Here is a 15501-nt window from a genome sequence, read left to right on the forward strand (position 1 = left end):
AAGTTATTATGATTGCTTGTTTCTACTCACTCTAGATGGCGCCATCGGTGTAACAAAGACTTTGTCATACGTGTTTTTCACTCTGAATGAAAATGGCAATCGAAAGGAAACGACGGTTGGCCGCAATGGCTGTCGTTTTGTCCGAATTAGATGATGACGAGTGCTTGTTTCATCGAAAGAGGTCTTGTTACGCTCTCGTGTCCGCGTAATCGGTGAGAGCCATGTCCCACAACGCGGCGAACTGCTCCACGAGATGTAAGAACAAAGTTACCTCATCCACTCAGGTTCATTTCAGTCGCTCTTGTGCGAATCGCACGCTCGCGAACAGACACGAATGGTGTCAGCAGCGATGAAGCTGTTTCAGAAAGATCCCAAAGCCGCGCTTGTTGCCAGACTGTAGAGCATGCTAGGCTAAATCCGCAGCATTCGACTCCCAAAATCCGGATGCGAAAAATAGCACGGCATTTGTTGTCCGTGGGGGTCGCGGATGACGCGCGGACGGCACAAATCCGTGACGCGTAGTCACGTGATGCGCCGTCCGTCGTGTAGATCCACCATGAAGAGAGGAAATGCTAATCTTACCGACGCTGCACATTTTTTATTTATTTATTTATTTATTTAGAAAACACCTTACAGGCCCTGTCGGGTATTGAGTAAGGGGGGCAATGTAACAAAGAACTGTTAAGTACAATGGAAACAACTCAAAAATAAACCTAAGACAACTGTACAGTGGCTGAACTAAAAACAAAACAAAGCACAGCATGATCAAGCATAGCAGATATATAAAAGGAAGGAGATTATGTAAAAAGCACGCACAGGCGTTCACGAAATATTTTACGATCAGTTATCGTGACGATATCATCGGGAAGACCATTCCAGTGGGATATGCCACGAGGTACAGCAGATAAATTGAAAGCAGTGGTTTTACCGAAAATGCGCTAGAAGCTAAAATGATTATGTAATCTTGAGGGGTAATATGCATGGCTTATCAGAATGAACATATTTGTGAAATAGACAGAGCAAAGCAATCTTCCGGCGGATGTCTAGGGGCTGTAAAGAAATATTGAGCTTGATCTGCGTTATACTTGACTTTCGATCAAAATTCCGAGTTATATGTCGGGCAGCTCTGTTCTGGATGCGTTCCAGCATGGTTATTGAATATTCTTGGTGTGGTGACCATACAGCTGATGCAAATTCTAATTGCGGGCGTACAAATGTCAGGTATACTAATTTACGCACGTCAGCAGATGAATTCTGCAAGTTGCGCCTCAGAAAGCCAAGGGTTTTAGATGCAGTTGCGCAAATTGTAGTGATATGCGGAGACCAAGAAAGGTTACTAGTGAGGTTTACACAAGGTATTTGTAAGTAGTGGTACGTGACAGGTTCGTGTTATTTATGGTGTATGTGAATATGGAGCTAGTGCACTTGCGTGAGAATGATATATTATTACATTTGTAAGGGTTAAGAGACATTTTCCATATATTACACCAGTCGGTAATAATGTGAAGGTCATGCTGCAAGGCAGTATGATCGTTAATAGAATTAATTTGTCGGTAAACAACGCAATCGTCGGCGAACAGTTGTATGCAGGAGGAAATGTTTGAAGGTAGGTCGTTAATAAATATTAGGAAAAGCAGAGGCCCTAACACACTCTCCTGTGGTACAGCAGACGTGACCTCAGTGACAGGAGAAGGAGAAAAAGTTTCTAAGCCAAGAAAGGGTTAGTGAGTCGATACCTAGATGAGATATTTTAGAAATGAGCCAGCAATGGGCAACGCGATCAAATGCTTTTAAAAAGTCCAGGAAAATGGCGTCTATTTGTTGACTGTTGTTCATACTGCTATGTAGATCGGTGGTAAATTCTAGTAACTGTGTTTCACAAGATAGACCTTTCCTGAAGCCATGCTGTTTCTGAAAGAAAAAGTTATTTTTTTCTAGGTGCATGTAAATGTGCGAGGCGATTATGTGTTCAAATAGTTTGCATGACACAGATGTTAGCGATATTGGGCGATAGTTTTCAGGCCTATGTCTATCTCCAGTTTTAAAAATGGGGACAACCTTCGCAATCTTCCAGTCAACGGGCAAGACACCAGACGACAAGGACTGCTTAAAGGACACTACAGGTTACCAGAAAGTCAAGTTAAAGTGGTAGAGCAATGTTCTAGAACGTCTAAGGCGTCAATATAATCGCGAACAGAGCTTTAGTAACCGAGAAATTGAGGTAAATGCATGACACGATTTGAGACCCCCCAGCGACATTCCGGTACTAAACCGATGACGAAAGGTCTCCCCTTAATTTATGTTACTAATACTCCACTACTCGTATTAAAAATATCATTTCATTCGATAAGACGGAAGAAAATGCTACTTGTCTACGTCTACTCGATTCTAACAAAAAATAAGATTTTGACGTTACCCTTCAGTAGTATGGATGGTCGAAAGGTTTCGTTTTCGCTCGACTCTGCGCCGTGCACGCTTTGGAGTTTCAGTACTTTCGTTATCGCGTCGTGCTGTGAGGGTTCTGCTGGCTTGCGAAACTTTCATTTGGAACAAGCAGCGAGAATGCCACGTCCATGTGATGTCGTGGGAAGCCCTCGGTGCTTTCCCGCTCCGGAGAGCCGTTGTCGAGGCCGCCGTCGTAGTACGCAACGACGCCGGCAGTGCGAGCCCTCAGCAGCAGGTCGCGCTCGTCGGTGCTCAAATCGCTGAAGTTGAGCCCACCATCGCGAGCCAATCTGTCGGTGTCAGGGTCCATTGCGACGAGCGTCGAAGTTTGCGTCATAGAATGAAGTACCAGCTTATGGGCGTCTTGCACTGGAGCTTGAGGTATAGTAGCGGTGCCTGGTGGCGGTGCGGGAAACGACATCTGGGTCGGCTATGGCGAAGCACGTTTCTAGGCCGAGTTTTGCGTCGATTCGCACTTTTTTATGCCCTGTTGCGAGTGCGGAAAGGCTCGTCACTTCTCACAGACCACGCCGACCACGCTGCGAGCTCGCCGCAGCCTATAGTTTAACGAAAACGGACTTTCCGTGTGCCGTGGGACGTAATTAGTTTCTCCTTCCGCTAGCCACCATACTCCCGCTTTCGCTCTGCTGTCGGCTCTGTCTTGGCTCTGTTTCTGGCCGCACGTTTGCGTTTTGCGCAGAAAAGCCGTAGCGCCGTCTGCGGACGCCGTTCTACTCACCGATGGCGCAACGTCACTATGAGACCATGATGTCAGTTCTCCTCGATCGGAGGGCGGGCGATTTCAACTGCGCTAGAGGTACGCGGACGCTTCAGAACGCATTTTCTCTTAAAATAAGTCTCTCCTTGCCACGAAACAAGCGTTTCGAAGTTTCTGTGATGGTATTTCAAAAGTCCACGTTGACTTAATAGTAACCTTTAGTGTCCCTTTAAAGATATGATATAGGATGACACTTGAAGTAGATACTGTGTTTTTTAATAGCTTAGTGTTAATATTGTCAATACCACAAGCAGATGTGGTATTAAGTCCATTAATGAGGCTAACAATGCCTTCAGTTGAGATATTTATGGGTGCCATAAATGGGTAATCGTAATCCGGAACCACTGGAATATCAGAATGGTCTTCCCTCGTAAAAACAAAAGAAAAATATGCATTAAATAGTGATGAACATTCCCCGTCTGAAAGAGGTTGTTGTTTGTCGTCTAGCAGAGAAATATCAGAAGTGTGACCGGGTATTAACGGTTGCCAAAATTTTTGCGGATTAGTCTTCAGGAGAGAAGGTAAGTCGTGAGCGAAGTACTTGTCTTTAGAAGTGCGTAAGGCTTAAGTGTACTCACTAAGGAAATTTTTGTACTTGCTCCATGAGGACTCTCCCGATTTATAGCATTGCGGTACAGACGTTTTTTTTTTTTATTACGTAGTGTTCGAAGTTTTTTATTGAACCATGGTTTAGATTTGTCGTTCGCTGCCGAAACGTACGGAATATATTTGTCTTTGTAAAGTATCCAGTTTTCGTTAACGGAACGTTGGGAAAAAGACGGAAAGAATGAGTCACTGTTGATGGAAACGTAGTTAGCTTTGTTGTAATCCCGAATTTTTTTATGTTGAAACCCAGTGAATAACATGGGAATTCGGAGCGTCAGCTGAAGCAGCTTATGGTCACTCAAACCGTCAGAAATTAACACAGGACACACGGTTTCAGGTGCGGTAGTTAGTGCCAAATCTAAGAGGTTATTGTCACGGGTGGGTTGATTGATTACCTGAGAAAGATTTAAGTCCAAGGTTAATTCAATGAAATCGGTTGCGTGCTTGCACGACGATGACAAGCATGGCCAATTGATTTGGGGAAAATTGAAATCGCCAAGCAGATAAACATAACTAGTTGAACATTTCTGCATGGCAGTAACAATGCTTTCGCGTAGTTTATCAACAAATGGAAGGGACACTTCAGGGGGGCGGTAACAGACACCAACTAATATGTTTCCACAAATGGTTTGACAGGCAGCCCAGATAATCTCAAGTGATGAGGTGTCAACTTCATAAGAAGAAATCCTTTTATATATTGCAAGTAAGACACCACCGCCCTTTTTATCATTGTGGTCATGCCGATAAATGCTGAATATGTCACTTTCTATAAAAATTTCACTATCTGAAACATCGTGGTGTAGCCATGTTTCTGTTAGAGCTAGAACGTCGGGTTTGCTATCTTCTATAAAGGAACAAAATATATCGCGCTTATTTAGTATGCTGCGTATGTTAGTGTACGATATTGTGAGCAAACGAGATGATTCAGTAGAAGAGGGAAGTTTAGGGACCTGCGCCCCCGTAGATTTCTTTAGCTATCTGTTACATAATACGACGGTGTCTCTATCAACATCGTACATGTATTCCTTGTTGTTAATGCGCATCTTGTCAAGTGAAAGTTTGCAGGGTTTGTCCTGTGCTCTTGCATATTCTAACAGCTTTTTTCTTGCTAAGTGAGTGCTTGGCGCAAAATCCTCGCGGACAGATCAGCGGGAGCCTTTTAGCTTCCTTGCAGAAGCCAAAATATTCTGTTTGTCTTTAAATGTGACAAGCTTAGCGATTATTGGCCTGCATTTGTCATGAGCGAATCGACCAATTCTGTGCACTCGTTCAAACTGGTCGCTTGATAAAGTAAGCCCCAGCCTTTCAGCGCAGAGTTTGACGACGTTTTGCTCTGAAGTCGTCCAATCTTCACCGGACTCATCGCTGATGCCAAAAAACAGTAAATTTGATCTACGTAATCTGTTTTCGGCGTCCTCGCACCTTGAAGCTATGGTTTTTAACTGGCGTGAAAATGACTGGATGCCGTCAGGTATGTCTGTCCCAAAGGTTTCACGTAGGCTAAGGGTGGACTTGAGAGTGGCGACTCTGTCCTTAAGGCATTTCACCTCAACGTCTGTGGCGTCCTGCTTCTCTTTTATCCCCTTAAGCTCCACCAAAATTGCAGTTTGGCCTGCTGCTATCCTGCGTACAATGTCTAAAACAGAATCTTCAGGTCCAGGATTAAGTTCGACATCCCCAGACAGCATCAATCGCAACAAGTCGCACAAAGCAGCAGAGTGCGCGTTTGACACTGTCATAGAGCTCAATCGGGCACGACACCGCTATTAGACAGCGATTATTGCACTTATAGCCACTGGTATTGTCCAGGTAACTAACCTGTAACAACAAAGCGGTGAGCGTCCCATTGTCGTAGCGGCGTCATGCCCAGCAGAGAGCAGTTGTGGCGGGCTTTTATATTGCGCGCCGGATCCGATGTTCGTGCTGGTGCATTGCCCGCGTTGCCAGGTGATGATTCCGTCATCCGCCAAAGCTGGTGCCGCACGTAGGCGCTCCCTCGTTCTGCGGTAGATCGACGATACCATTGTTGACAGGGCTCGGCCAAGGGGACCACGCATGCGCGTCCAAGGTACGTGACACACCCACGGAGCCAAGTTCCAGAATGACGGGAGGCCGGCAGGTCAGCCCGAGCAGGAGGAACTGTTACAACAGAAGCGGTGAGCGTCCCATTGTCGTAGCGGCGTCGGCTCAACATGCTCAACAGGCCAATGAGAGTGCTGACACGTGAGCTTGAAGCTCGCCAGATCCATCTAACAATTTGTGCGTCGTACATGACAGCATAATCAACATTTAATCATCGATTTATTTCAACTACCATGTACGTCGACGTTGCTTCTTTAGTGCTGATACTTTGTTGACCCCCCCCCCCCTTTCTTCAAGGATACTTCTGACAGTGAAAAATAACACTGAATGTCCACATCAACAGGAACGGGCATAAGATGCAACCATTTGCGACCTTTTTAACAGAAGCTTGTATTGCCTCACTGGTGTCGGTGTTACCGCGCGAAAAAACCCAAGCTGCGCAAAAATAGAAATTGCTTATCAGGCTGCGGATTCGAACCACCGACCTCCGGATCGCGAGACCACCACGCTAACCGATTCAGCCACTGTCAGTTCATCAAACGCTGCCTTTAAGGTGGGTAAGTAGAAGCAGCGCAAGGCATGAGCCAATCACGGGCATCCCCTTCTTCCAGAGGAGGGAAAGGGTGTGTTCGCGTGTTTGCTCGCCCTACACCCGCAGTTTCCCACACCAGTTCAGGCCCAGCAGTCAGATGGGGAGGCCGTGTTTGGTCTGTTCTGCCAAAGAGCAGGCTGCATTGAAGGAATGGCAGTGGGAGCAGGCCACGTGTTGTGCGTTTGGCCAAAGAACAGGCAGTGTTTGATTGATGGCACCGGGAACTCATTCGAGAAAGGGGTCGACGTTGACGTGCCGCCCTCGCCGTGAGGCGTTACAAAGAGCCTCAGATCCCAAGCTTCGCTTGCACCCCGCTTCACAGCAGTGGAAGGGCAGTAACTTTTTTGGCCTCCATCCTTGTGTCATAGTCCAAGCATGCTCTTGCTAAATAGAATCATTCTTGGCAACTAAAGGTTAGTGTTTAAGTGCAATTAAAGCTCCTCATTGGAACAGTCTCCAGGACTTCAGAATTTCACGATAAGTAGAATACCATTTTGTTGGTAAGTACCACGGCAGAGATAGTGACCTATAGGTAGATAATGAAAGAGCCAGTATTCAGTAAAAACTTATAAATGTAAAAAAATTTGGCCTAGTCTAGTTTAGAGTAATTGGCAAACCTGTTTTAAAGGTTTAGGTTTATATAAAAGGTTTAGCACTACAGGACTGTGCCAGTTCCATTCCAACTACACCTGCCCAATTGATGCCATTATAGATTAACATTACTGAATATATTCTGCAATCACATTATTTATTCATAAATTACACTTGCGCAGGTAACATGCATGTACTGTCAAGAAGAGTAGATATGAGAGAGATTATGCAGCTCGCAACGCACTGCAAAAATGAAAGGTCACAAAGCAAATATGTTCTTGTTAAAGAAGCATAACATTATCTGCAATGTTGTTAGAATTTCAAAAATAAGTTTTTTGTTGAAAGGCACAACTAGTAAACAACTATAGTAAGAATTTCATTTAAAGTTGGAGAAATAGTACAACTCTTGGCATTCTGGGGAGTTAAAAAGAGTGGAATTAAGAAATCTCAACTTTGTCAAGTAGGAATGAAATGGAGGGCCCGCCCCATTTTGCAACTTTACTGTGGACCAGTGTATGCCAACATGGGAAGTAAGAAAAGAAATTTGGGTATTTCATGGTGTGTGTAGATCCATAGACTTTTGTTCCCAACGGTATCTTTTGATGACATGCCCAGGCTTTTTTTTCTAGTCACTTGTTGCACTTTAATGCGATAAAATCTACTTGAACCTCTTGTGGTCGCAAGATCCGCAGGTGAGCTCGTTCCCTCAATCGGTTGCCACCACCCAGTCTCTACTCAACCATATCTTGTGAACAACATATACATCTTTTTTTTTTTTTCTGCCTCCTAGCATTTTGGGTAATATCCTGAGTGATGAAAACAAGCACTCCATAAAATCAGCAACATCTATCATTACAACAGATTCATAACAATAGTGCAGCCACTACATTGTTTTAGCTTTCCATACTAAATAAACTCACTGGGTCTGCGTTAGTGTGGGCAGGGGTAAGCTTGCACACGTAAGTTTTTGGTAACATTCATAACAAAGCAAACAAGCTTTCAGGACTATAAACCTTTGAGTCACATCAGCTACGTGGGAGCAAAATATACATTCAAAAAACAGGAAAAATAGGCACACTGTTATGTGCCACTAATCCTTTCCTAAAAAGCTGCAAGAATTTTAGGCGGTTTTGATAGAACTATAGCATGGCACAAAACTGATGGTGCTGTGCATTTGGTCACTGCAAGCAGCTGTACATTGTTAACCTCTCTGGCCAATCATGTCTGCTGCAGAAGCATCCCTAGTATGTCTCCCAATTTCAAGCTACTTGATTTAGTGCAGTATCACTCTTTGTTGACCTTTTTATCAGACTGACGCAGACTACATGGTATAAAAAATTGGGCACTGAAAGCACCATGCCCCGCTCTGCTTTAATTGTTTCGCTTAAATCTTTTGTGTACCCAGCAGAAATTCTAGATTCTAAGCATTTGTTTTAAATGTAATAAACTTCGTCAAATTTGGTGCAGTGGTTGCCGAGAAAAACGAATACTCCGTTTACATGTATTTAGATTGGAACACCCGAGCTAAAACTTCCTCTTAAACGCGCCCGCCACGCGGAGGCATTGCCGAGCCCAAACCGAAGGAGCAGTACGGGATCCACATTTTCTCTGCTGGAGGCACCGCCAAATTATACTGAACAAAGAAACGTTGCGTACCCTTAGTACACGTACAAATTTCCTCTTTATAGCGACAATGTAGGGGACTGCGGCTTGCACTGGCAGCCGGCTTTACCTATGCGCCGCCAGTCTGGTTCCTCAGACGTGTAACGATTGCGACAGTGTACGCGGCGCAAAAAGCACCTGGGACTCCTGCAAGACCAGACAAAACCTTGCCTATGTGCATTATCTAACTCCTTCTCATTACCGTTAAACAAAACTCGAGAACGCAGTAAAGAATTTCGTATTGAGCTGAGAGTACGCTGCACAAGGTCTACTGAAAGACGGAACTTTTAACGACAGCTTCTAGGCTAACTTCAAGATGCATCGATAAGTAACTGTTCAATAACTGTAGAATAAATACGTCCACTTGCCTGTCTGTTCACGCCAATACCGCAAGCTCTTTTCAGAAGCACGAGACGGGCGCTGAAAAGCGTCGAGACATTTCATTCGGCGAAATTAACCGCTTGCATTTCCAATGCAGCGAAAAATCAAGTGAACCTGAGTGTATTAACGACTTCGACGATGCAATCGGCCATTTTGGGAAGCTTTAGGCATGGATCGGCTTGGCTATTAGCCCCGAGAACGAACACGAGCGGCGCTGCGAGCGCCGCTCGCGTGACGTCAGGGCACGGACTCGCGCCTGTCGTCTGCTACAGTTCGGGCGTTGTCCGGGCGCTTTCTGCGGTGTTTTCGTTTGTTCGCCCTCGTTCTCTCTGCTTGTATACTTATGGTGGTCGTCTCAAATATATTTTTACGACGTCTTCCTTTGCGAACATTTATTCAAAGAGCTAAGTTCTTAGACAACAATGCAGCTCTCGAAGGCAACGCTACAGTGCCAGCCGAAGCGACGCAGACCAGCCCATTGCGGGTTTTTCATACGCGGATAGACAATCACAAAAGCATAGCCTATAGGAATCCAGTTATGATACCATACCTGCCGCGGTGCAACAAGTATGTCACAAAGCTGGCTATATATGACTTCTACAACAGTCACGTTGATTTTATTCCGCTAAAACAGGTTTGCTCACAACGAGTAGTTCATGGTATAATATCGAATTTTTGCATTTCCTCACAGAAACGCTCGGCAGTAGCACGGGGACTTAACTAATACTGGAGCTTAGATTCTACACGCCTCACTTGCTTCTTTACCTGCTTGTCAACATTAGGCGGTTCTTCACATGTTTATTTTTTTTAAGCGGCGGAAACTTGAAGTAAAGTTAATGAAGGCTTACAGCTATTTACAGAGTACAAATAGGAATGTACCAATATATATTCCCTTTTCCGTGCTACACGTTCAACTCGCCTCTTTAGAGCGCGTTTGCTAATGATTAATAATGTATGTTATGTTCCTCTTTTTTTGTCTATGTTACCTAGTGTATATCATTTATTTATTTCAATGCCGCAGTGTGTTTTGCATTGTTATTGTGGAAATATTTTACTGTTCTTTCATATATTGTATAACTGCAATGTTTTATGGCCACTATATAAATGTAATTTATATGGCGCTTGATGTGTTACCCCATGCAGCCATATTGTACCTAAGGGGGTGAGGTTACCTCAAGCCACGTCTGTGCGGCTTTTTTCCCTCATCCACCTCCATTTACCACTCCTCTGTACATGTGTGTGTGCAAATGGAAATTAATAAATCAAATCAAATCAAACTCACTTGAGAAATTTACTGGTGCTTGTTGCTTGAGGAATATACATGACGAATCTGTTTGGCGAACAGACACAGGCTGCTCGGCCCAATTTTTTTAGTGAAGCATGCCTGCTGGACCGCATAGCTGCAGCCAGAAAGACGTCGAAGCGTCAATGACTAGTAGTATGGGACATATTCAAGATATCGAAATTCCCCCGGTGGAGGGTCAGAAATCAAGTGAAAGTATATGCAAGGCTTGTGGTGCTTTCTTTATGAATGTTTGCGATTGGATTGGAGCAAACTTAATTTAGCCTTAATTTATGTACCGACGAAGCGAATTGTTATCCGTTTGTATAATTAAATAACGCTGGATCGAGACATTGTGAGACAGAAGGTGCTTGAATTTTCCTTTTGTAGGCAATCTAAGCTGCGGTGTAGTAGCTCGAGAATACTTTAGCCATTCCAGTTGGCGCTGTAAAAAAATGCTTTATGGTTTTAATTCGAAGTTGTAGTGAACTGATGGGTTTCGCGAACATAGCGTGCCTCGCCATACGGACAGTCGATTGCTACCGTTACGTGATCAGGGGTGTGCCATATTGTCGATAAAGGCTACTGAGGGCCACTATGAAACATTTCATCACTTTCAATTCAGTGGCTCTCGATCTTAACAACGAAACTTTTCTCTCAGGTGATTGCTACTATGGTGTTTGTGAATTAACTATGTAAATACTCTACATGACGCGCCGTCGTGTTAGCAGCCATGAGCAATTCGTTTTTTGGAGGCCTGTTTCAGAGGGGGATGAAAGTAGCAGCAAACTTTTTCATAAGAAATGCGCGCCTAACTATTTTTTTACGCAACAATGAATGCCCATATTTGAATAGAACAACACACCAGAGTAATAGGAATCGTGATGACAGCTTCGCTGGGCAGTGTCTTTGAACATCGGATAACATGTTGACGCCAATTACCAAATTTTTCTTATCTCATAGCTAAATACTAAATGAATGTTAAGTGTTTAGCGAAGCATCATACACAACTTCGCGCGTTGAATTTGCAGATATTCTTTTTTTAGTTAAAATTTACTGATAGACACGGCGCATATATGCATTGCAAAACCTAGTAGACCCCTTTAACGCTACTTAGCTTGCGATATCCAAGCCGCAAAGTTTCTCGACTCACACGCCTTTGAAGAGGAAACTGTGGTTAAGGTATGGCAGCTGAAAGAAGCCGACGTATTCTTCAATACGTACGGCTCGAGCCACCCATACCTCAAGCATACACGAAGGGAACGAGCGCGCGCGGCAGCCGAGCGAGCCGGAGCGAGCGGCGTCTTGGCCGTGACGTCACTCGCGAGAGGGCGCCACTCCTAATTCTCGCCGCTAATAGATGCGCACAACCTTTGGAAGCAACTTTCTTCTTCTTTTTTTTTTTGTCGCCAGACAAAAATCGCTGTGTTAATCTTTTTTTTTTTTTAAAGAGAAGATATGTTTATATTAAGGGTATGGTGGCTAGCATACACTCTTAAGCATAATTACACCCTCTTGCCACACAACGATAATCGTCATCTGCTTGTCCACATTTCCTTTCTTTAACGCGGCGAGCCCGGTACTTTCCAGTAACGAACGGCATGCGCGTTATCATTCCCGACAGGAAAGTCACAGGCAATGCTATCATGCTGATAACGCGTGTGCCGTTCGTTACTGTAAATGCCGCCAGAAGTGAGGAACAATTCCGTGTGTCTTGAATGACGCTTGTACAGTTATCAGTCAAACCGCCTAATGTTGCCACTTCTCTGCTGTGCTTATGTGGGCTTTTTTCTAACCTTTCACAGTGGGTGCAGCATGTCCAGAACCACAGCGTCCTGCGGTCTATCCTGTTGCACGGGACTGGTGGCCACGCATCGTTACACAACTTCCCAAATAACAATAAGAGTCAGTTTGGCACTTAGTAGAGCAGTATACGAGGGATAAAAAAAAAATGTGATTGTTCCGCAAATATGTTCCGCAAATATATATTTCTCTATCATTCTGCTAGAGGTAATTCAAAAAACGAAACTATAGTCGGATGCAACTTAAGTATGCAGCGAAGCCCCGCCCACGGCCTCATAACCGCCAGCCACTGTTCCTCTGCGAGGCTGCAAATAATCCATACTTCAAACTTTTCCTGTTAGGCAAATAAGGCGGTGACCACAAAAATAAAATTATTAGCGCAAAATTTTATACATTTTCCCTCGCTTATTAAAGTATAATGGCGAAAGTCGAATTCTTTTCGAACTGAAAATTATAAAATGCTTGCTTTGCTGCAACTATTTGTTTTCAAGTTTCAGTGCAGTTGGCAGTGAAGTTTCATGAGTAAAACGGGTTCAGCAGTGAAATGAACTGTACCGCAGACTTTTGAAGAGTGAAATGCTCAGACTCCATACACTTTGTCCATGCCTGTTGCACACCTCACTGCTTCCGCTGATGAAAAGGCTCTTCAAGAACAGCAGACTCTCCGGATCTATCAAGTAGGATGCATTGTTGAAAAGGCCACATGACGATGATTTTGTTTGCTTTTGTGATTGGCTGGCTAAGCAACACAACCCCGCGCGGTTCACGTGCCATGGTTGCTATGTATTCTACTATAGAAATCTTTCATTTACATTTTCACTTGTTTACTTGTTCTTGGTAGAGTTCTTCCTGCAGTTCTTTCCAGCGTGAGTCCATTTGATGTGGTTCCTTGTTTGCCATGTAAAGGAGAGGTGTATCTCACAGGCCTTATGTGTCTTTATGGTGAATGGTGGGCATTATTCATATTTGTATAATAAAGGTACCCTTCCCCTAATTTGCATAGGAAGGAGACCTAAGGTTGTCCCCCCCCCCCTCGAAAAAAAATTACAGCGTATGCGCCTGCCCTGTTGCCATTGATGAAACGACACAGAGGAATGCATAGAGCAAACTTTAGAGTCGGAAGGCTCGCATCGATGTCACTGGTTGTCCTTTCCCATTGTGCACCATTAAAAGCACTCATTGGTGTTAAAACAATGTTTGACTAGTTGCTAACATATTTCATAGTTTCCTTCCAGCGCAGACCCTCACTCCAGAATGCTGCAGGTCACACTGAACATTAATTTCCAAGTTTCAGTGCACTTCCTGAACCGCCCCCACTGCCAGATCCATCGACAGTAATTTTGGGTAGTTATTCCCATAAAACTTCTGGGTTCCTTGCCTTGGCACTCAACCTCAGTACACTGTAGCTACTAGTATAGGTGAGAAAATTATGCCGTATAAACAGAATGAAAGGCAATTTGCTAAACATGCAAAAGCATGCAAGTTCCTTCAACGCGCAAAAAGCATGGATAGCAGGCATATTTCTAATTTAGTGTGTTCACTGTGTGAAAGCTTACATTTACATATATGGAAGCATAGAACGAATGTTTCAAAGCATTAATTACATCCTTGAGCTTAATAATTAACATTAAAAATTCCGTATAATTTGGGCAATTTAATCTTACACATAAAACCAATTCATTCAGTTTTGCAGACACTAAGTGGGATCACAAGTTTCACTATGTCTTTTGGAAGAACGACACAGGAACATATTTTCTGCTGCAAAATGTTTTCCTGTAAAACATCTAATTGGGAAGAAAAGCATTCTAAAACAATACAAGGTTTTCAACTTACTTATCCCAAATGAAATATGCAGTAATCTTTGCCAGTCTGTCTTTTATAGTTCTTTTAACAAAGAAATTATTGCCATGTGATGCTTTGTGCACTACACACAAAATTCAGTGAATGACAATGTCATTCATGCTTAAAATAAAAAAGAACACTGCTTCCCCAAGTGTTGCTAGCGGCTACTTCCTAATATAGGTTATAGGCACTCAAAGTTCAAAATTTTCAAGTGGAAATAAGAGTGAAGAAAGGCAAATAAGGAGGTTAAAGTGAAAACACTGTATTAGGCACACCTGCAACTAATAGAGAAGAAAACTCAACTAACAACTCCATGGAGGTAATAGCAGAAGTGTCAAAGTATGGAAGAAAATAAACGAAGCACTAAATCGGAAGTCAGTCGATACACAAACAGATACGTTGAACATTGATTGCACTTTTGTAGGTGGTACAGAACTTGCAGACCATTTTAACAATTTTTTTGTTAAAGTAGGATGCATAGATCACGAGATTCAAGATACAATGCATGCCGCTTCATTAAGAGAATCTTTATTCCTAAAGCCTACTAGCATCCCTGAGATGATTACAACATTTCCATCCTTGAAGAATAGCCATAGTCGATACGTCGATGATTTAGAAATTAGGCCAATTAAGTACGTCGTAGACTTACTTGCAACTGCAGTAATGCACATTTTTAATATTTTCCTGTCAACCGGAGTTTTCCTGCGTAATATGCAGGTAGCGAGAGTAATAGTTCACAAAGGAGGTGACAAAAATAATATGGGCAATTATCGGCCAGTATCTATACTTCCTGTGCTATCAAAGGGACTCGAAAAAATTTTTAACTTTCATATTGATAATTTTTCGCAAAAACATAGCCTGCTAACCGACTGTCAACACGGGTTTAAGAAAAAGCGGTCTACGGAAACTGCTTTAATTATACAGAAGAAGCTTATTCTAGAGAACACTGAAAAAAATTTTCTGACTTTAGGGTTATACTTAGACTTCAGCAAAGCCTTTGATAGGGTCAACCAGAAATTGCTGCTGATAAAGCTGGAAAAATATGGCTTCCGAGGAATAACACTTGAACTTATCTGATCTTATTTAGAAAGCCGACGTCAGTTTGCTGAAATTAATGAGAACAGATCGCAGATAAAATCTTTGACAGCGGGTGTGCCCCAAGGTAGCATTCTTGGCCTGATACTTTTCCTGTATTACATTAGTGATATTGTACAAGTGAGCGATATGTGTAAATTTGTCCGTATGCAGATGATTGCTCTGTTTTCTTTACAGGTAAAGATTTAAAAGAAATAACACCTATAGCAAGCTCCGTTTGTTATGGACTTCGAGCATGGTCTAAGGCAAACGGCCTCATCCTCAATGAAACCAAAACAAAATGCGTTGTTTTTCATGCTCTGGGAAGTTTTACTACATTGCCAGATAATATTGTGTGGGGTC

The 15501-nt window shown here is 43.2% G+C and overlaps 1 protein-coding gene across 18 annotated transcripts in view; it reads right to left on the reverse strand.

Annotated features, from left to right (window-relative positions):
• Positions 1–15501, reverse strand: part of LOC135896019 (uncharacterized) — a 45174-nt gene that overhangs the window by 13197 nt on the left and 16476 nt on the right. For 5 of the 18 annotated variants that reach the window (XM_070525323.1, XM_070525322.1, XM_070525324.1 and 2 more), the window contains 2 exons: positions 5911–5968; positions 5648–5830 (listed from right to left, as the gene is read on the reverse strand). The exons of 2 other annotated variants lie outside the window; for them this stretch is intronic. In XM_070525323.1, the coding sequence (XP_070381424.1) occupies positions 5648–5830; positions 5911–5968 (241 nt within the window). 11 more of the 18 variants (XR_011508459.1, XR_011508458.1, XR_011508457.1 and 8 more) reach the window with 6 other exon arrangements.

This window comes from Dermacentor albipictus, chromosome 9, assembly GCF_038994185.2.
Source record: "Dermacentor albipictus isolate Rhodes 1998 colony chromosome 9, USDA_Dalb.pri_finalv2, whole genome shotgun sequence".
In the NCBI taxonomy this organism is placed as follows: Eukaryota; Metazoa; Arthropoda; class Arachnida; order Ixodida; family Ixodidae; genus Dermacentor; species Dermacentor albipictus.